Source organism: Schistocerca serialis, chromosome 7 (genome assembly GCF_023864345.2).
Source record: "Schistocerca serialis cubense isolate TAMUIC-IGC-003099 chromosome 7, iqSchSeri2.2, whole genome shotgun sequence".
Lineage (NCBI taxonomy): Eukaryota > Metazoa > Arthropoda > Insecta > Orthoptera > Acrididae > Schistocerca > Schistocerca serialis.
The window spans coordinates 521,352,095-521,374,229 of NC_064644.1; the positions used below are offsets into that span (position 1 = coordinate 521,352,095).

At 39.2% G+C, this 22,135-nt stretch overlaps 1 protein-coding gene across 2 annotated transcripts in view; it reads left to right on the forward strand.

The window, feature by feature from the left end:
• LOC126412247 (phosphatidylinositol phosphatase PTPRQ-like) overlaps window positions 1-22,135 on the forward strand; it is a 452,520-nt gene that overhangs the window by 203,707 nt on the left and 226,678 nt on the right. For both annotated transcript variants that reach the window (XM_050081743.1, XM_050081744.1), the window contains one exon: window positions 1,592-1,903. In XM_050081743.1, the coding sequence (XP_049937700.1) occupies window positions 1,592-1,903 (312 nt within the window). The remainder of the gene's footprint in view (window positions 1-1,591; window positions 1,904-22,135) is intronic.

The following is a 22,135-nucleotide window of genomic DNA, read 5'->3' on the forward strand; positions in this document are numbered from 1 at the left end:
ATTCCATTATCTTTGTTTTTCCTTTTGTTAATGTTCATCTTATATCTTCCATTCAAGGGACCGTTCATTCCATTCAACTGCTCTTCCAAGTTCTTTGCTGTCTCTAACAGAACAACCATGTCATCACCAAACCTCAAAGTTCCTTATCCAAATTTTTCTTTGGTTTCCTTTACTACTTACTCAAATTACAGATTGACTAACACTGGCAATAGTCTGCAATTGTATCTCACTCTGTTTTTAACCACTGCGTCCCTTTCATGCCTCTCAACTTATAAATGTTGTCTGTTTTCTGTACAAATAGTATATAACATTTCACTCCCTGTATTTTGCCCTGCTACCTTCAGAATTTCAAAGAGTGTATTCAGGTTAACGTTGTCAAAAGCTTTTCCCAAATCTACTAAAGCTATACACATAGATTTTCCTTTCCTTAGCCTGCCTTCTAAGATATGTCATAAGGTCAATATTGCCTTGTGTATTCCTATATTTCTCTGTATCCAAACTGATCTTCCTCAAGGTCATCTTTTACCAGATTTCCCATTCTTCTGTAAATAATTCACGTTAGTATTTTGCTACTGTGATTTATTAAACTGATAGTTTAGTAATATTCATGCTTGTCCACATCTGCTTTCCTTAGAATGGGAATTATTCATGCTTGTCCACACCTACTTTCCTTGGAATGGGAATTATTATATTCTCAAACAAAGGAAGCTCCAGATAGTTATATCAACAATGTAGGAAAAGACAGATTGCTACTTACTATGAAGAAGACATATTGAGTTGTAGACAGGCACAATAAAAAAAACATTCACATATAGCTTTCAGCCATGGCCTTTATTAGTAAAAGACACACACGCATACACTGTTCACACACATGCATGAGCAAGCACACCTTGCGTGCACACGACCGCCAGCTCCAACCTTCCAGCCTGAGATGCTGGAGTTGGCGGTCGTGTGTATGTGAGGTATGCTTGCTTGTGTGTGTGAATGGTACTTATGTGTGTCTCTTTTACGACAAAGTCTGTGGCCAAAAGCTGTATGTGAATGTCTTTTAATTGTGCCTGTCTGCATCTTGATGTGTCTTCTTCATGGTAAGTAGCAATCTGTCTTTTCCTGCATTATTAAATTATTACATTCTTCTTGAAGTCTTAGCATATTTCCCTTGTTTCATATATCTTGCATACCAGGCAGAATAGTTTTAGTCATGGCTGGCTCTCCTGAGGACATCAATAGTTCTGACAGATGTTGTCTTCTCTAGGGGTGTTGTTTCCCTTAGAAATTGTAAAAAATTAAAGTAGGTAGATCACACTTTATTAAAAAAGTAAGTGGCTGGAAGAATTCACCTATTGATTTGTAGTTGAAATATTGGTAATGGAGCCTACAGATCATTGTATGGCCTTTTAACTTTTTGATAGAATACTGTAGCTGTCTGAAACAACAGATTGTTGAGTGTGGGTATGATTCACGTAGTAACCTAAGTCTCAGATCACAAAAATGAGAAAGATTTCTTTAACTTGATGTCACAAAAACATTGAATTTAATAAACATTGTGAGGTACACTGAAGATACATCTGACAAAAATAAAATTTTTCAGTTCCAGATAGTCCAGTTAATGTTTCCATAAGAAATATTTTACCCAGGGAATTTACTGTTGTGTGGTATCCTCCTACCTGTGTTAATGGAGAACTGTGGAACTATGTTGTTACTGTGGAATATATTTCTGAAGAGGAAATCAATTGCCAGCCACCATCACATCACTACTGGAGCTCAGTGTTTGATGAAGATGTCACAGAATATACATTTCCTTATGGATGGCCAATCTCTAAATATAATGTGAGTGTGATATCTGTGGCATCAGGTGGAAATAGAAGTTCATATCCACAGGAGGCTAAGACACTGGAAGACAGTGAGTTGATCTGCTATCATAAATAATTTAACAGCTGCAACTAATAACCTAGGAATGTAATATAAAAGCTTATATTTGCTTATTACATGTGTTGAAATGACTTTCATTACAAGTTTTCTTTATGAATGTGTCTCGTATGTGCTCCACATTCACTTCACTCACACTGGGACATCCACTTCTCTTTGCTGGGCACAAGCAACCTGTCATAACGAATTTGTTGTGCCTGTGGTAAATGGCCTTCCTTGTTGGTGGCTTCTTATGGTACTTGGTTCTAAACATCCATTGAACAGCTGTAGCACACTTGTTTTTGTCAAACTCCAACACACAGAAAGCTCGATCCACACCTGAACTTTCTTTTTTTAAAAAAAAAAAAAAAAAAAAAAAAAAACCTTTCAGGATCCTCTTCAAGATAGTGTTCCCAGACTTTATGTACACCCTGTATATATTAAGGTATTTGCTCAGAGAATGTGAGGTTTTCATAAACACCTAACTGTTTATTTAAACACAATTTCTGTAAGGCACAGCATAACACGAATATAAGGTAAAATGCCAGCTGGGGAGTACAAAGTGGACAACACATGTAAAGTAAACATTATGTACAGAGTCTGTGAATATATTACAGCTGTTAAACAAAATAAATGTGTTTAAGCATCCATACCCTCATGTGTTTAATACATTACAGGAATAAATTGCTGCTCACCATAAAGGTAACCCATTGAGCTGCAGGCAGGTGCAACAAAAAGCCTGTTACAAATTATGGCTTCACTACATAAATACAAAATGTTAAACTTCATGTGAGGATGTAATATGGCTTCCTTCCAATCAAATGCAGCAAACTTCCGTCATTGTACCTGTCTGCAACTCAACAGGTGATCTTTACAAGGAGTAGTAATCTATCCCTTGCCCAATATTGTTGATATTCCAACCTGGAATTTCCATTGTTTAATACGTTCCAGATTCAGATGTTATTGAGTAAGGTCTGACATCTAAATGCCAAAAATAGTTTAGTCAAAATATCTGTCATCTGTTTCTCTGTATCCACTTTTTATATATGGATTTCATCAGGAGTAACTACTTCACAAGCAGAGAAATGTTTTATCCACATGTTTGTGCTGTACAATACTTAGATAGTAGTGGCTTCACTTAAATCTAGTGTTTACAAAGAAAAATCATAATTTTATTTAGTTATATCATAGATTATGTTCATGATAAACGCTATGATGTGGGATGTGCCAACTGAACAAATATAGAAAACATATTTTTAAAAAATCTACATGCTAACCATTCACAGTTGTTTTTCTGTTATAATGACTATTATTTATAGTCAAGAACTCCGTTGTTGTATAGAATGAGTTACAAGAAGAAACATCTTTACTCTATTTTTGAAAACACATCTGCTATCCGTCACACACTTTATTTTCATGGAGAGATTGTCACAGTTTCATAGTTGTTTACATCACTCCTTTTAGTACCAGAACCAGGATTATTAATGTATAATGCAGATCATTTTGTCTTCTAGTGCTCTATTGGTGAATATTGGTGTTTCTCTCAAATTCAGGTAAATAACTGATGAGAAATTTTGTAGGTGAATAAATGAGATGTGAGTCTGAGGTTAATAATAACAACCACTTAAATAAATGCTTAGTGAGATAGTTTTGTGAACCCCACACATAAATTTAATTACTTTATTTTGTGCAATGATACTGTTAGCCTAAGAGATGAGTTATCCCAGAATATGTTCACATGACAACATGTATACATACTTACAAACATACATGCACTCATACATATTCTAAAGGCTAATGTATTGTCAATGCAACCACTCTCTTTCATCATTGGTTGTTCATTTCAGTTACATGTAAATGTCACATCCTGCCGCCTTCGATATACTTCTTCCTCTGCCTTCCTCTTCCTTTCTTTCCTATCACTTTTCCTTTAAAAATATTAATGATGGTAGCACTGTGTCTGATGATATGTCTAATGCTTTTCATTTTTTTCAGAAATATGGTAGGATAGATTGCTACTCACTGCAAAGATGAGACAGTGTTGCAGATAGGCATGATGAAAAAGAATGCTAGAAATATTTCAGACAAAGTCCTTCTTCAAAAGTAGAAAACACGTATGCATTCATACAGTAACAACCACCACTACTAACACTACTACTACTACTACTACTACTACTACTATTACTTATGCATGCATGACATGACCACTGTCTCTGGGCACCTAGGCCTGACTGCAATTACAATCTGACAAGAGCAGCAATCTATTTAGATGGGTACTGGTGTCACGGAAGAGGCATGAGGTGGGGAGAGGGAGTTATAGCATGGTTGGGGTTGGGGGAAGATACTGGTTCTGCCAGTGGGAGCATGCAGGGATGTGATAGGGCAGTATAGGGCTCACTTACTTATTGATCAGTGCAACAGCCCTTGTAGAAACTGGGCCTCCTTTATCACCTGCCCTTTCATCTCTGTCCATTGCTTTTCTTCTCCACTCTCTGATTCTCATTGCTTTTAGATCCTCTTCCATATTTTCAGGCCATCTTTTCCTGGCTCTTCCTCTTTGCCTTCTCCCTTCAGGCTTACCTATAAATACTTTCTTAACATTCCCTGTTTCTGGCATTGTCTGTGCATCATCAGCCCACATTATTCTTCCTTACTTAAATTTCACTACAATATTCATATGTCCAAAAAGTGTTTGTAGGTCTGCTTTTGTTTTTATTTTCCAGTTTTCCTCCTCCTTCAGTGCCCAAATATCTTTCTGAAAAATTAAAAGGTCTCTGAAATGAGAAATAACCTCTCTACTATCCTTCTCATGTCTCCCACATGGGTAGTCCACTGCCCATCCAACCCACAATATAGCCTTGCCAGTCCCTATTCCACCCTTGCTCCAAACCCCTTGCCCCATGGCTCATATCCCAGAAGTACACCTAGATGCAAGGTCTGCCCCATACATTGTCTCCTTACCACCTACCCCAGACCTGTCACAGGCACCTCCTACTCTTTCAAAGTTAGGGCCACCTGTGAAAGTGGCCATGTCTTCTGTCAACTAAGCTGCAGCCCCTTTCTGCAGGGGCACAATACCTTATTAGCTGTTTGTCCACATGAATGGCGACTGCCAGACTGTGGGGAGGGGCAGATGGACCACCCAGATGCTGAAAATACCACCAACACAACGTGCTCCTCATTAATGACTGCTTCACTCCCTGTGCTATCTAGATTATTCCTACCTACACTCTGCTGCTTCCCCCCTTGTTGCCCCCCCCTCCCTCCCCTTCACCTTCAGCACAGATTCATGATACTACATCTAGCAACCCTATCTCCCCTGCCATGTTTCCACAATGTCCCTGGACACACACACCGACAGCACTAGCACCATCCCTAACCTGTACACTGCTATCCCTCCCCTTCTGCATCCCACACCTCAACTGTACCTGCACCACTCAACCCAAAAAATTGATGTTCATATTGAATACAGTGGCAGTCACACCTTAGTCTCCAGAGACAATGGCCATGTGTGAGAGAGTTGGTGTTTTGTTCTGTGAAATCTTATATGTTTCTAGTATTCTCTTCATAGTGCCTATCTCCAACTCAGTACCTCCTTAATGTGGTGAGTATCAATCTATCCTTTTCACATCATTCTTATTCCATCCTGAACCTCCCATTGTTCAGTAGGCTGAAGTTTGTTATACTATTAATAATAATGCTTAAGAATAACAAGGACAGAAGCTTTTCGTTTACAGTTAAATTAATACATCACTTACATTTGTATTTAAAAATTCATCCACAGTGTAGAAAGCTATTTCTTTCAGTCAGCATTCTAATGCCTTTCTAAACTTGTTAATTTCAACTGTTTCATCCTAATTTGTAATTTTTTAATAAAAAATTTTCCTTTGTGCAGAATACTCTTTTTAAATTATGTTGCATACTCCAGCGAGTGTTTAAGGAATTCTTCTTCCTAGTTCTGTTTTTGTTGTAATATTCAGTCTGAAGACTGGTTTTATTCAGCCGTGCACGTTAATCTATCCTATACAGTCATTTTTATCTTGTGGAACTACTGTCCATTTGAACTTGCTTAATGTGTTCATGTCTAGGTCTCTTTGTACAGTTTTTATTCCCACATTTCATTCCTTTACTGAACTGACTATTGTGGGATGTGTTCTATCTACTGATTCCTTCCTTTGGTCAGCTTGTGCCATGAACTTCTTTTTTCTGCAATTCACTTCAGTGTCTTCTCATTAGTTATTTGATTTACTCATCTGATTTTCAGCATTGGATTTCAAAAACTTCAGTTCTCTTCTTATCTAAAGTGCTTATTGATCATGCTTCACTTGTGTACAAGGCTACATTCCATACATATAGCTCCAGAAAAGTTCTCCTAACATTTGAATATAAACACATCAAAAAAAGTTTTGCATCACACCAGTTCCCAGAGCTCCTAAAGATAGATGTTGACTGTGGATATTGTATCACAGACACAGTCACTTTGACTGTTCAGAGATGACACTAAACTTGCCCAAAGATGTAAACAACCATGCATGAGCAGTGCCTATTAGACAGAGGGGTCCAACAGCCAATCAGTTCCAATCATTCCACCAGGAAGGAGGTACATGACTCATGTTTTTTGTAGTTTAGCCATGCCTAGACGGTCAATACCGCAGTTCAATCATGTCCACATTGTTACTTTGTGTCAGGAAGGGCTCTCAACAAGGGAAGTGTCCAGGCATCTCAGAGTGAACCAAAGCAATGTTGTTTGGACATGGAGGAGATACAGAGAGACAAGAACTGTCGATGACATATCTCGCTCAGGCCACCTAACAGCTACTACTGCAGTGGATGACGACTATGTATGGATTATGGCTCAGAGGAAATATGACAGCAATGCCACCATGTTGAATAATTCTTTTCACGCAGCCATAGGATGTCATGTTATGACTCAAACTGTGTGTAATAGGCTGCATGATGTGCAACTTCACTCTCGAAATCCATGGCAAGGTCCATCTTTGCAACCACAACATCATGCAGCACGCTACAGATGGGCCCAACAACATGCCAAATGGACCGCTCATGATTGGCATCATGTTCTCTTCACTGATGAGTGTTGCATATGCCCTCAACCCGACAATTGTCAGAGACGTATTTCGAGGCAACCCAGTCATGCTGAATGCCTTAGACACACTGTCCAGCGAGTGCAGCATGATGGAGGTTCCCTGCTATTTTAGGGTGGCAATACATGGGGTCAATGTACACTACTGGTGGTCATGGAAGGCACCATGACAGCTCTATGATACATGAATGCCATCCTCCAACCGATAGTGGCGAGGCATTTGTCTTCATGGATGACAATTGATGCCCCCATCGTGCACATCTTGTGAATGACTTCTTTCAGGATAATGACATCACTTGACTAGAGTGGCCAGCATGTTCTCCATATACAAACCCTATCGACATGCCTGGGATAGATTGATAAGAGCTGTTTATGGATGATGTGACCCACCAACCACTCTGGGGGATCTACGCCAAATTGCTGTTGAGGATTGGGACAATGTGGACCAACAGTGCCTTCATGGACTTTTGGGTAGTATGCCATGATGAATACAGGCATGCATCAATTCAAGAGGACATGCTATTGGGTATTAGAGGTACTGGTGTGTACAACAATCTGAACCAGAACCTCTGAAGGTCTCCCAGTATGGTGGTACAACATGCAATGTGTGGTTTTCGTGAGCAATAAAAAGGGTGGAAATGATGTTTATGTTGATGCAAAACCTTTTTTGATGTGCATATATGCTAACAATTTCATTTGTTCAGAAATGCTTTTTTTGCTCTTACCAGTCTGCATTTTATATCTTTTCTTCTTTGGCCATGGTCACTTACTTTACTGGCCAAATAGCTAAACTCATAGACAGCTTTTAATGTCTCAATTACTTTATTTTAATGTCCAATTACTTCACAATCAACTGATTCAATTTGACTGCATTGTACCATGCTTGTTTTACCTTTGTCAATGTTCATCTTATAATCTCTACATCTGTATCAACATCTATACTTTACTAACCACCATGAGATGCGTGGCAGAGGGTATGTCCCATTGTATCAGTCATTAGAATTTCTTCCCGGTCTGCTCATGTATGGAGTGCAGGAAGAATGATTGCTGGAATGCCTCTGTCGTGCAGATTTATTCTAATCTTTCCTCACAATCCCCATGTGAGTGATACATAGGGGGTTGTAGCATACTGATAGTGTCATCATTTCATAATTTAAAGCTGGTTCTTGAGCAAAATTCTAGACCTGTTCACATGAGTGATTTGTAAGCAATCTTCTTTGAAGACACATAGTTCTTCCCCAGCATTCCACCAATAAACTGGGGTCTCCCCGTCTATGTTACCCACAATCGAGCCTATGTGATCATTCAATTTCATAGCTCTACAAAATGTTACAACCAGTTATTTGTATGAGTTGGCCAATTCATTCCAAGCTGCAGGACACTACATTTTTTTCATTTTGTAAAGTGCACAATTTTAAATTTCTGTACATTTAAGTGAGCTGCCAAACTTTGCACCACTTTGATATCTTAGCAAGGTCTGACTGAATATTTATGTAGATTCTTTCAGATAACTCTTCATTACAGATAGGTGCATCATCTGCAAAATGTATGAGGTTACTATTAATATTGACTTCAAGGTCATTAAAATACAACATGGACAGCCTCATCACACTTCCCTGGGGCACCCCTGAGGTTACTTCTATATCTGACAATGACTCTCTGTCCAAGACAACATGCTGCACCCTTGCTGTCGGACAGTCCTCAATCCAGTCAAAAATTTCACTTGATATCCCATATGATCATACTTTGGACAATAAGCATAGGTGTGGTACCGAGTCAAATGCTGTTTGGAAATCAAGAAAGACTGCATCTACTTGACTGCCTTGATCAAAAGCTTTCTATAGGTCATGTGAGAAAAGTGCAAGTTGGGTTTCACATGATCAATGTTTTCTGAATCCATGATGGTTGGCATTGTGGAGGTCATTCTGTTTGAGATACCTCATTATGTTTGGGCTCAGGTCTAAAAGAAATGAGTGTCAAGGATATTGCATGGTCGTTTTATGGATCATTTCTACTAACCTTCTTGTAGATGGGATGTAATCTGTGATTTTTCCCCCCAAGAACAGGGTGCAGTTTTTTCTTCTGGGGGATCTGCAGTAGGTTGTAGTTAGAAGAGGGGCCAATTCAGCTGCAAATTCAGTGTAGAATCTGACAGGGATTCCATCAGACTCTGGAGCTTTGTTCAGTTGTAATGATTTCTACTGTTTCTCAAAGCCACTGACACTAATACTTATTTCATTCATCTTTTCAGTGTTACAAGGATTAAATTGAGGCAATTCTCTTGGGTTTTCCTTTTTAAAGGAACATCTGAAAATGGAGTTAAGCATTTCAGCTTTTGCTTTGCCACCCTAAATTTCAGTTCCTGTCTCAGTTGCTAGGGACTGAATATTAACTTAGGTGCCACTAACAGCCTTTACATATGACCCAAATTTCTTTGTATTCTGTGAAATATCATTTGACAATATTGTGCTACAGTAATTACTGAAGGCATCACACATTGATCTGCTGACAGCTAAATGCATTTCATTGGTTATCTCTCTATCTACAACTCTACACTTTGTTTTACACCAATTTTGAGATAATCTCTCTTTCTTTAGATGTTTCTTTAAAGTGACTGCATACTATGGAGGTTCCCTCCCATTATTAACTGTTCTACTGGGTACATATCTATGTAGTGCATGGTCAACTATTCTTTTAAACTTGAGCCATAGTTCCTCTACATTCTCATGCCCTATGCCGAAAGCTTCAAGTTCCTTATTGAGGTATGACACTGGATTTTTGTGTAGTTTATTGAACATCTTTCTGCTAGTTGTTGTTGCCCTTTGTATTTTGATAATCATTATTGTCACATTTGCATCATAGTCACTGATACCAGTTTCACTGTGGGCACCCTCAAAGAGGTCAGATCTCTTGTTTACCATTAAATACAATATATTTTCATCAGTAGTGGAGTACATAACTGTCTGTTCTAGGCAGTTTTCAGAAAAGATATTTATTAATGTTTCACAGGATGTATTATCATTTCCACCGCTAACAAAACTGTAATTTCCAAACTAATTGCTGGATGATCAAAGTCTCAGACAATGATTAGAGTATGATTGAGGAACTTACATGCAAGTGAACTGAGGTTTCCTCTAAAGTTTTTGGTTACCTTAGGAAATGCATCTGTTGGGTGATGGAAAGATAGATTATCATTTTATGCTCAAACCTGATACTGATTCTTGCCCAAACAGTCTAACATGCAGTGAATTGTTATCTTGGTGGATTTGAGTTTCTCATCTACTGTGACAAATACACCACTTCCATTTCCCATTTGTCTATCCTTTCAATATACCCTCAAAATTTCCCCAAGAATTGCCACTGCTATCATTATCACGTTTGAACCAGCTTTCTGTACCTAATATTATGTGAGCTTCACTGCCTTTCAGGAGTGCTTCAAACTCTGACACTTTCTTGCAAATGCTTTAGCAGTTAACCATTAGGATTTTAATACTCTCACCTGTGGGAGGCATTTCTTTTGATCTTACACTGTTACTTTGGGTTTCCTACTGCTATCATTATCCGTATTGGATGGAAAGTCACCTTATCTAAGAAACCCTTGTGTGCACCCCACACACTGTCAGCTACATGAGTATCAGCCTTAGACATCTATTGCACCCCTGACCCCTTTAGATGGACCTTACAGATCTCAACACTACGGTGCAAGTCCAGGGAGTCACAGCCCAGCTTTTCACAGAACTTTGAAGTCTCTGGTTAAGTCCTTCCACTTGGCTCAGAACCAAGGGTTCATGATCAGTTCTAGGGATAACACTGAAGATTGTGAGCTTCATTGAAACTCCATCCACAATACTGGTCTTCTCAGCTTTCTCTGCCAGTCACTGGAATGACACAAGTATGACCTCAGAGCCAAGATGACAGGTGTTATTTGTTCCAATGTGCACCACCGTCTAGAGCTTGGTTGCACTTTGTTCTCTCAATGGCTGCTGGAATAGTCTCTTCAACATGTTGAATGCAGCCTCCAGGCATACATACTGAGTGACCTGATGTCCTTTCCTGTTCCTTGCTGCCATTTCCCTAAGGAGCACAATCATTTGCCATATGTTTGAATTGCTGATGATTAATAGACTCTCTTGCATTTGTCTGCTCTTGACACCAAGCAGAACAGGTTCCTCCAAAACTGGCTCAGTTTCAGTTTCAGTGAAAGACAACATCTCAAATTTGTTGGATAATGGGGATCATTTAACACCCTGAATCCCCCTGGTCCCCTTCCACCCTGTACAGAATGCCTAGATCTACTATTAACATGCACTTGCAGTCAAGTGGATGAGTAACAACAGCTCCTATACTTTCTGCAGAGAAGACCAGCTCGACAGGAGAGGATGGTACTTGACATACCTCTGGTAATGGTATCACACATACACAACTCTCAGGAGCTGTTTCAACACAACAATTTGCGACAGCTGCCAATTGTTTGACAGTAGTCCATGTGATTTCCAGCTGATTATGAACATGAACCAACTTATCTCATGTTTGAGAACAGCGGGGCTGCATTTTGGCTGGTGCAACGTATTACAGGGTAGTGAACAAATAATTGTAAATTAAGCCCTCTGATTATCTTTTAATCTTTTGAGCTAAAATGTGGCTAATTCCCTATAATAATTATAGCAAATACATAAAACAAGATTTCTATTAAGGCAACACAAAAACCTGTGGTATAAATTACTAGTTTCCTAAAATGTTTTGAGGTTAATTGTCATTGTTATAAATTATAGGGTCTCACCTCTTTGAGGGAAAGCTAGTTGCTACAGAATATGTTAATTAGAATATCTGCTCCTGTAACTAAATCATAAACACTGGTTTACTAGAAATTACTTGTAGATTATGCAAAGAAAATGGTAGCTTCTGAAAGTTCTCAAAAATGTACTTTTATATGTGTTGATATACAATGAAATTTGGGAATGATGTATTCTTTGGCAGTAACTGTGAGCCACAAATACTAATTTCCTATGAAACAAGTTATGCATCCAAAACACTTGTACCAGTAAGTTTTGTAAGTGGTCACAAATTTTCAAAAATAATATTTTTCTAAAGTAGTTATACAATGACATTAGAGAATTGTTGTTTGATATGATGATAGGCCTACTCTTCTCAAAAATTTTAAAGGAGCACAATTAAGTGTGAGCCTAAAATTGATGAAAGCAGTGTGAGTTTATTGCAGCACTTGGAAATGTTCAAAATTTCAATATATTTTACAACACAAACAGGTGTTGATAAACTCAATGAAATATTGTGCAGAAGTGACATGAACATAAATATGCAAATCTAAAACTTGAAATCACCACATGAATCTTGTACATGCTGTCTCACACAAAGGAACTTACTGAATTCAGCTTTCATATATAAATAAATGTGTGTATTTCATGGATTTTTCACTTAGCTGTTTCTGTACACACTGCTACAATGGCTTTCTGAAGAAGGACTCTGTAACATGAGTTACACTAAAATGTGCAGCACCAACAGAACATATCTTCTGCCTGTTGTGGCCAACTCTCTACAAGACACTACCCATTTTGTTTGAGTGCTCATCCAAGTCTTATGCTAACTCTGGCAGAATTGCAATATCTTTGACAAACCTCAAAGTTTTTACTTCTTCTCCCTTAACTTTAATTCCTTTTCCAAATTTCTCCTTACTTTTCTTTACTGCTTGTGCAATTTACAGACTGGAGAATGTTGTGGATAATGTACAACCCTGTTGCACTCCATCTCAACCACTTTCATGCCTCTTGAATAACTGTTGTCTAGTTTCTGTTCAAGTTGTAAATACCCTTTCACTCCCTGTATTTTTTCACAATACCTTCATAATGTTGGAGAGTGCAGCCCAGTTAACATTGATAAATCTTTGAAGATAAATCATAGGCTTAATGTCACCTTCTGTGTTCCTACATTTCTCCTGAACCCATACTGCTTGTCCCTGAGGTCAACTTCTGCCAGTAATTTCATTCTTCTGTAATAAATTTTTTGTCAGTATTTCAAAACCATTACTTATTAAAGTGAGGGAGAGTTAGTATTGATACCTGTCAGCATCTGCCTTTTTGGAGTTTGAGTTATTACATTATTCTTGAAGTCTGAGGGTATCTCAAATGTCTCAAACAACATACACTATGTGGAAGAGTTTTGTCATGGCTGGCTCTCCAAGGGCTTTCAATAGTTCTGATGGAATGTTGTTTGCTCCAGCAATCTTGTTTTCACTTTGGTCTTTCAGCCTTTCCCTTCCTTGCTTAGTACTGACTCTGACTTGTCACCTATCCTATTGATATTCACACTCTTCTCTTTTCTTCAATTCTTCTTTAGGCAGCACTTAACTTGACTCTAGATGTATGTGCTTCTGCTGACTTACATTTGTCTTTGTCCTCTTGCCATTCATGCTTGGGTATTTTGCATTTTCTGTCAGTCTCATTTTTAAACTTTGATATTTCTTTCACCTGCTTAATTTTTATATTTTCTCTTTTTCAGTTAAACTCAGTATTTCCTGTGTTATCTTGAGGATTTCTTCTAGGCTTTGGCTTTTTAGCTATTTGAGACTAGTCTCCTTCACTATTTCATTTCTCTGATCATTTGTCTCCTATTGTGTATCCTTCCTTTGTTTCAGTCAGTCATTGCCTAATGCTCCCTCTGGAACTGCCAACAACATCTGTTTCTTTCAGCTTATCCAAAATTCAAAATTTTCTACCTTCTTACAATTTCCTCAGTTGCCATTTGCAGTACATGACCAGTGAATTATGGTCAGCATTCACATCTGCCCCTGGAAATGTTTTCCACTTCAAAATCTGTGTTTCACCATTATATAATCAGTTTGAAACCTTCCAGTGACTCCATATCTCTTCCATGTATACAGGCTTCTTTCATGGATCTTAAACCAAATGTCAGCAATGATTCTCTGTGCTATGTTCTACCAGGTGGCTCCTCATTCATTTCTTACTCCCAGACAATGTTCTCCTACCATTTTCCCTTCTCTTTTTTTCCTCTTATTGAATTTCAGTTCTCCTAAACAAATTATATTTTTATCATACTTAATTATCTGAATGATTATTTTAGCTCGTCATACATTCTTTCTGTCTCCTTATCATCTATGAAGAAAAATGGTGTACATAGATCACAGTGGTGGGCCTGGGCTTTCATATCCATCCTGACTATGTCTAGAGATCCAAGTCAGGGACTATTTTACCTCTGGAATATTTTACAGAAGAGACATAAGGTAGTGGTGTTTAACCCGGGGAAAAATAAAGGCTCTAGTTCCCCCTTGCTTTCAGCTGTGCTCAGTACCAGCACAGTAAGAGCATGTTGCTTAATGTTACAAGGGCATACCACTAGATCATCCAATCTGTCTCCTGCAGCTATTAAAAAAGCTGCTATCCTTTCTCAGGAATCACAGGTTTTTATAGTATCTCCACAGGTACCCCTCCATGGCTACCTGTACAGTCAAGAAACTTAGGGAAGAAATGATGGTGCACCATGACAAATTGCAATAGGATCAAGCTGAGAAAGGAGCTTATACAGCTGTGACAAGAGTGTATAGATCATAAATTAGGGCAGCCAAGAGGAAAGCAAATGACAGATACATACTCAATTCAACAAATAAGTGTAAAGCAGTGTGGAAAGTCATCAAAACAGAGATAAACTATGAAAATAAATACATCATTCCAACTGAACCAAACACTTTAGATGCACTCTTTATCAGTCGTGGCTCAAATAAAAATCTTACTGAAGATGCTTATAAAGCTGTAGTTTTGCTTTCAGTTCTAGATAGCAAGCAACATAACTACTGCTGGACTCATGTATCCTATAGGCTCATTGGCAAAGCAATTGCCAGACTTAGCAACTTGAAGGCAGAATACTGCTATTGACTTTCAAATCATCTAATAAAAAATGTAAAGAAATAAATTCTACTGTTGCTAAACAAAATCATCAGCCAAATGCTACATGGAGGAATCTTCCTAGATTGCCTAAAAATTTCTATTGTAACACCTATCCATAAGAAACATGACAAAGTGTCTCCTGATAAGTAGCATCCCATCTCACTCATGCCAATCATGTAAAAAATTGTAGAATATTATATGCATGAACAGATAAACCAGCACTTAGGGCAAAATAATCTGCTTATCTACTCACAATATGGTTTCAGACCCCATTTCTCCACTATCAAAGCAGCTGAGACTATTATCACAAAAATATATGATTCTTTTGACACTATGAAAACAACCTGTGCAGCTCCTCTAGATTTGAGGAAAGTTTTTGACACTGTCTTGCATAGTATACTTATCAAAAAGCTCCAATACTACAGAGTTGGAGAGAATGCTCTTCTCCTAATTGAGTCACACATAAGCAACAAAAAGAAGGTGGTAACCATAAACAACCAAAGGTCAGACTCATTATTCATTACAAAAGGTGTTCTACAGGGCTCAGTACTCCACGGGTCAGTTCCTGTTCATTGTATATATTATAAATGACTTACCCTCATTTTTGATGTGTATGGCAGATGATACAACTCAAATCATGCAAGTTGATAATCAAGAGGATTTGTAACATAATCTACATGTAGCAGTGGGCTGATGCACCAACATGTCCCAGGCAAATTATTTACAAGTTAATAACAATAAAACTGAAGATTTTGTGTGAATCATACACAAAAATTGCACTCAAAACTTTCTCAAATGATTTATTTGCTGTAGAAACTGAGGACTAATATAAGCAAAAACACTACTAGTATATGCATATTTTGCATTTTTCATCTCCCATCTTCCCTATGGAACTCTTCTATGGGGTAATTGCCCCAGCTCAAGAACTGTATTCAAGTGGGGAGGGGGAGGAGGGGGGGGGGAAGCTATCAAATGTATAACAGCCCTGACTCCAAGAGAATCTTGTAAAGGTCACATCCGAGAGCTCAATATTATGACAGTCCCAAGCCTCCTTATGTGTAGTTGCCTTATCAGTGTTAAAGAGAATTTAAATAATTTTAACCTTAAGATGTCTCTACATGAACATAACACAAGAACTTGACAATTGATTGATGTACCCTACATTAGGCTAGCTTTCACAACAGTCACAAATGACTAGGCCACAGATTTTTTAATAGGCTCCTAAAAGTTGCCCAGTTTGTTCCCTACAATACATTTAAAAATGTTCTAGCTGAGTGGTTCAAGAACGAAGCATACTACTCCATATAAAAGTATGAGAAATAAGATTTAAGTGACCTCAAGTCCTGACTACAGTCATACTAAGTTGTAATAAATAATTAGTTAAAAGTTTCCTACATACATAATTTTCGCATTATATGTTTGGCCAGAGGGCTAGGTTCTGGCCCATCTGACTGGTTAGTCTGCTAGTTTGTGATAAATAATGCACAATGATATCTCGAATGCTGGGATGACAAGATCTTTATTCATTCATTTGGCAATTAATACAGGACATCTTTTAGACACAATATACATCAAGGCAAGACTCATGCAAAAACAAATAAGTGACTTATTGACTGGTTACTAAATAACTAATTATAAAAAAAAGGTTCTTTAGAATTAACATGGAGAAAATAAGAACATGAAAAAACTATATGCTAAGAATAAATGGCATGGATAATGGACACAACACAGCACTCCTGACGGCTGGTGTGGAACTAATTTATCCACGCAAAATAAAATACTTGTGGTGTGACTCAAGGGTGATGCACTCATGAACCAAACTGCACTGCATTGCACTGCTAATTGTGGTACAACAGTCCCCTCAGCTGGAGAGGAGTTCCATCCAGGAAGCACACCGGGAAGTGGACACACCGACCAGACCTCATGGTGCACTGGTCCCCTGGAGCTGTGGTATGCTGATCCCCTGGAGCTGACGTCCTTGTCAGTGATGGTGCCGGAGCTGGTGTTGCCAGACCAAGTTTTTGGCAAAGCTGTGTTCGCTGAGTCTCAGTGGAGGGGTGGCTCATTGAAGATGTAGACTGATTTGATGCTGTCAATTGTAACAGTGGCTCGTTTTCCATTCACAAGAATATCTCCCCTATATATGTGATAATTTGATGTGGCCCAGTGTAAGGTGCCTGGAGGGCTGTTTGATGCCATCAGTTCACAACATAAGGTGAGTGCATGTCCTGATGTCTTTGTGTACAAAGGTGGCAACAGTTCCATGCCTAGATGGTTGTGGAGGTCAGATTTTTCTGACATGATGATGAAGGCGACTGATGAAGGTAGACAGGTTTATATCAGGCTGTGGAGTCACGTCTACAAATCTGCCAGGCAGTTGTAACAACTCTCCATACACTAATTCTGCAGAGGAACTGCCTATATCTGGCTTGTATGAGTTTCGTAGGCCAAGCAGGACCATCGGCAGAGCCTCTGTTCATCCTGCACCATGGCACTTCAGGACTGCTTTCAAAGTGTGGCCCCAATGCTATACCATGCAGTTACTGGCCAGGTGGTAGCTGGTTGTGTTGTGGTGGCTCATCCCACAGAATGCTGTTAGCTTTGCAAGCAAGGAAGATTCAAATTGTTTACCAAGACCTGTGGTGATGTGCAAAGGACAGCCAAATTGTGATGCCCAGTTTAATATGAAGACATACACCGAGGTTCTGCCAAGACATTGTCCACTGGGGCCACTTTGGCCAACAGGTGAATGGTTGATCATTGTTAGCAAATATCGATGGACATTTGAAGGTGGAAATGGTCCCATGACGTTGATATGTAAATGCGTAAAATGGGTTGTGGCTTCAGGAATGTTTACAATAGGTGTGTGCATGTGCTGGCCAACCTTATTATGCTGACACTGTATACAACATCGGGTCCACTCGTGACAGTCTTTCTTCATCCCTGGTCACACAAACCAATCTGAGATTAGGTATATTGTAGTTCATGCTCCAGGATGGCACAGTTTATTCAAAGACGTAAAAGCATTTTTCCTGAATTTTGTGGGTAAAAAACAGTCACGGTTTGGCTGCGGCCACATCACAGTATGACTTGATGCCTGTGCCAGGAATGTTGGCTGCAGATCCAATGCAGACTTTTTCTTCCTGAAACAGCTATTGTAGTTCCGGGTCTGTAAGTTGTGCTTCTGTGAGTTCCATGTACTCAATGGTGGAGATGCTGCTGACACAGGAGAGACAATCTGCTACTACTTTCTTGATCTCAGATTCATGCTGGATGTTTGTGCTGAACTGCATGATGTACAATAATTGGTTGTGCTGCTCTTGCTGAACAATTAATATTGTTCTGTTGAAAGCCATATGTCAGCGGCTTATGATATGTGGATATGGTGAACTCACAGGCCTCCAGCTGAGGACAGAAGTATTTGATTGCCTCATATATCACTAATAGTTCTCACTCATAGGCGCTCCACTTACATTGAGACTGTGACAGTTCCTTTGAAAGTAAAGCTAGAGGTTGCCACACATCATTGTTGTATTGTTGCAACACTGCACCCACAGCTGTCTGGCTTGCATCTATAACCAATGGTGCACTTGGCTCAGGATGTGCCAACAATGCAGTGTCTGCTATTGCTTGTTTAGCCAGTTCAAATGCAGTTGTCATGTGCCCGTCCACTGTATTCTTGCATTCCCTTTGCCTTTTGGACCTGCCAGCACAGATGTAAGGGGTTCCTGAAAATCTGGTGCGTGAGGTAAATGTCTGCCACAAAAATTACACATCCTCAAAAATCGTCACAGCTCCTTCATTGTGGGTGGCCGTGAGATCTGTAGTATGGCTTCCACTTTGTCAGGTAATGGTAGTGAGCCAGACAGAGAGATTTGGTGGCCAGGGAAATCTACTTGTGGTTGACCAAAATACATTTTTCTGTGTTCAGAATGATACCATATTCGTCTCGCCATTTAAAAACTTGTATAAGATGCTGGCGATGTTCTTCTGGCAAGACAGAAAATACCAATATGTTTTCAAGGTAGGCAAAACAGAATGGCAGACCTTGCAACACAGAGTCAATAAATTTCTGTCATGTCTGTGCAGCGTTTCTGGGGCTGAAAGTCATGAATGGCATAATTATGGCCATCTTCAGGGTGTCTTTTTTGGTGATGGGTATCTGCATATATGCCATCACACAGTTCAACACACTGTACAGATGGGCACCACTCGGAGCATAGTTATAATTGTGGAGCAATGTAACTGGGTAACGATTGGACAGTGTAAGGGTGTTAAGTGCTCTATTGTCCCTGCACGGACGCCACGCACCGCACTTCTTAGGCATGAGATGTAAAGGTGATGACCAAGGGCTACTGGATGGTTGCATGATACCCTCTTGAATCATACTGTCAAACTCGACCTTGGCAATAGCTAACCGATCCAGGGCTAACTGTCAAGATCTACAGAATAATTGCAGCCCCTCGGTGGTCTTCAAATATTACACTGTGTTATGCTTCACTACCTTAGGCATACCTAGAGGTTTTGTCAGCACTAGAAAATCCCAAAGTAAGATGGCATACTCGCTGTCTGCTGTTTCAATCAGCTTGGTGGATTAGATGGTTGCGTGGCAGCCGAATCCTGCAACTGTCAGTCCAGTGGTTTGGTTGACCAGGCATGTGTTGGCAATGCCAGGTAGGAGGTTGTAATTTGCCAGGAAGTCCACTCCTGTTATTGCCTTGGTGATGTTGGTGATCATGAAATTCCATGCAACCACTCGGTGCAGGCCTAAAACTAGTTCAAAATAATGTGTACCATACATCACGATAGAAGAATTGTTTGCAGCAGCTAGACAGAATTACGTATGCAGCCTACACCAGTGTAACATAGTTCATGGGAAAATACACAGATCAGAGCCAGTGTCAATCAAATATTTCTTGCCTGTGCACTGGTCACTCACAAACGGATGCTGTGTTGCAGATGGGGAATCAGATGAAGCGTCTACACCCGATCACTGCTGGCATTTGTGTATGTGCAGGGTTCGGTACAGCGACCAGCTTGATCACCAAATCTTCTATGACACCACCATATCCCCTGCTGCATTTCAGCCACAGGCACAGAGGAGGCAGTTGATGATCTGCTGTGTGAGAGCTTCTGGTATCTCAGTCAGCCACAATCATGTTGCTGTTACACTGAGACATCAATTGGCTAATCTGTTGTGTCAACATATTGACCTTTGCCATCAGAGTATCATAGTCGGCGTGCAAAACTGTGGCTGACATGCTCATGCATTGCACAGTTGCTATGTTAATTGGCACAGGTGAGATAGCATCCTGTACCTTGTCTCCTAGTTCCACCACCATGTCTAAAGGGGTTTCTGACTGCAACACTGTTATTGCTTTGATGGCTGGCGGCAACCGATAGCTCCAGATGGTCCTCAGCAGGCTGTCAGACACAGTACCAGCGTCAGTTTTACTTTGCAGGTGCCACAAGTACTGTCACGGTTTATGATCTCTAATGTCCTCCTGCATCGGAACTTAGCAGCTATTACAAAGTAAAAGAAACTAGCTTAAACTTGCGCAAACCATAGCACTGGATTGTGAGGCCAAAAGGGTGGTAGTTTAATGACAAGTCTGGACACAGAAGGGTCAGTTGTGGTCAGATTTTCCATCAGATTACAGTATCACTTTATTTTGTGCATCAGGCAGGTGATAATTCATGTTGGGGTCACCACTTTGGCCATAGGGCTAGGTTTTCTTCCATTCAACCAGTTAGCCAGCTAGTTTGTGATAAATAACACACAACAATATCTGCAATGCTGGGATAACAAGATCTTTATTTATTTGTTGGGCAATTAATACAGGACATCTTTTAGGCACAGCATATGTCAAGACAAGACTCACGCAAAAATGAATAAGTGACTTGTTGACTGATCGCTAAAGAACTCAGTACAAAAAAGGTTCTTAAGAATTAACATGGACAAAACGAGAACATGGAAAAAAACTATATTCTAAAAATAAATGGCACAGAGTAATGGACATAACACAGTGTTCCTGGTGGCTGGTGTGGAACTAATTTATCTGTGCAAAATAAAATACTTGCAGTGTGACACATGGGTGATGCACCTGTGAACCAAACTGCACTGCACTCCACTGCACTGCATTGTGCTGTGCTGCTAATTGTGATTGCTACATATGTGGCAATGTGTCACTGATGTAAATATCATGAAATTTTTATGTTCTTTATGTCTCTTAGTTTTATGCATAAATAATTGCACCAATAACATGTAAAATGTTTGAAGATGAACACATTCAAATTCAAGCCTGTGCCAGTCTGGCAATTTGTATAGTCTATGGCTAGTGGATTCCTGGCTATATAAGACTGAATGTGTACTTATGGCATGTTCATCCCAACTGTCACTGGCATGCAGAAGGGTGTGCAATATGTATAAACTCAGAATAGTGAATATTTTGTTATTAATGAAGACCTTTTGCAGGAAGTATTGACTCACAGATAATACATGCAACAGATGTTTTTTTCCAGCCAAAGAAACTGTTCTGTCTCCAGCAGAAATACCTCACATCATTCACTACAGTTAAGATTCACATGGAAAAAGCCATAATATGTGAGGAGTAGTTGTTTTCCAGTAACCCGGGTTTTTGATTTATGATTGAGGTACAACACACATGATAGTTTGCTGTATAAGTTATTTGTATGTGTGTTCCAGTTCAGTTTGATGTTAACATGGACACCCAATAATTTGACAGATTCTTTCCCATTACAGTCACTACTTTCCCTTTCAAGGAGAATACTACACTCTCATATTTGCTGAGGTTAAATTTAACTCATTTACTTGAAATCAGGATGATGCCTTGTCCATAATGAGTTAATTCATTTGCTCCATTATATTTACACCATTATAAGAAGTTATAAATGATGTCTTCAAAAATTACTCCATTGTAGGCAGAATGTTAAAAAAAAAAAAAAAAAATTGGTCTGAGCACTAATCCCTGAAGTACTCATTTATTTATTTACACGTCAAGTTCCATAGGACCAAATCTCCAAGGTCATGGAATGTGTCAGTACATGAAATTACAACATAAAAGTAATAACAGATAAAAATAAATGTTTATGAACATGAAAAATGTCAGTCCATAAGCTTAAGTAAATGCAATCAACAGTACAATAAGAATCAGCTTAATTTTTCAAGGAACTCCTCAAGAGAATACAA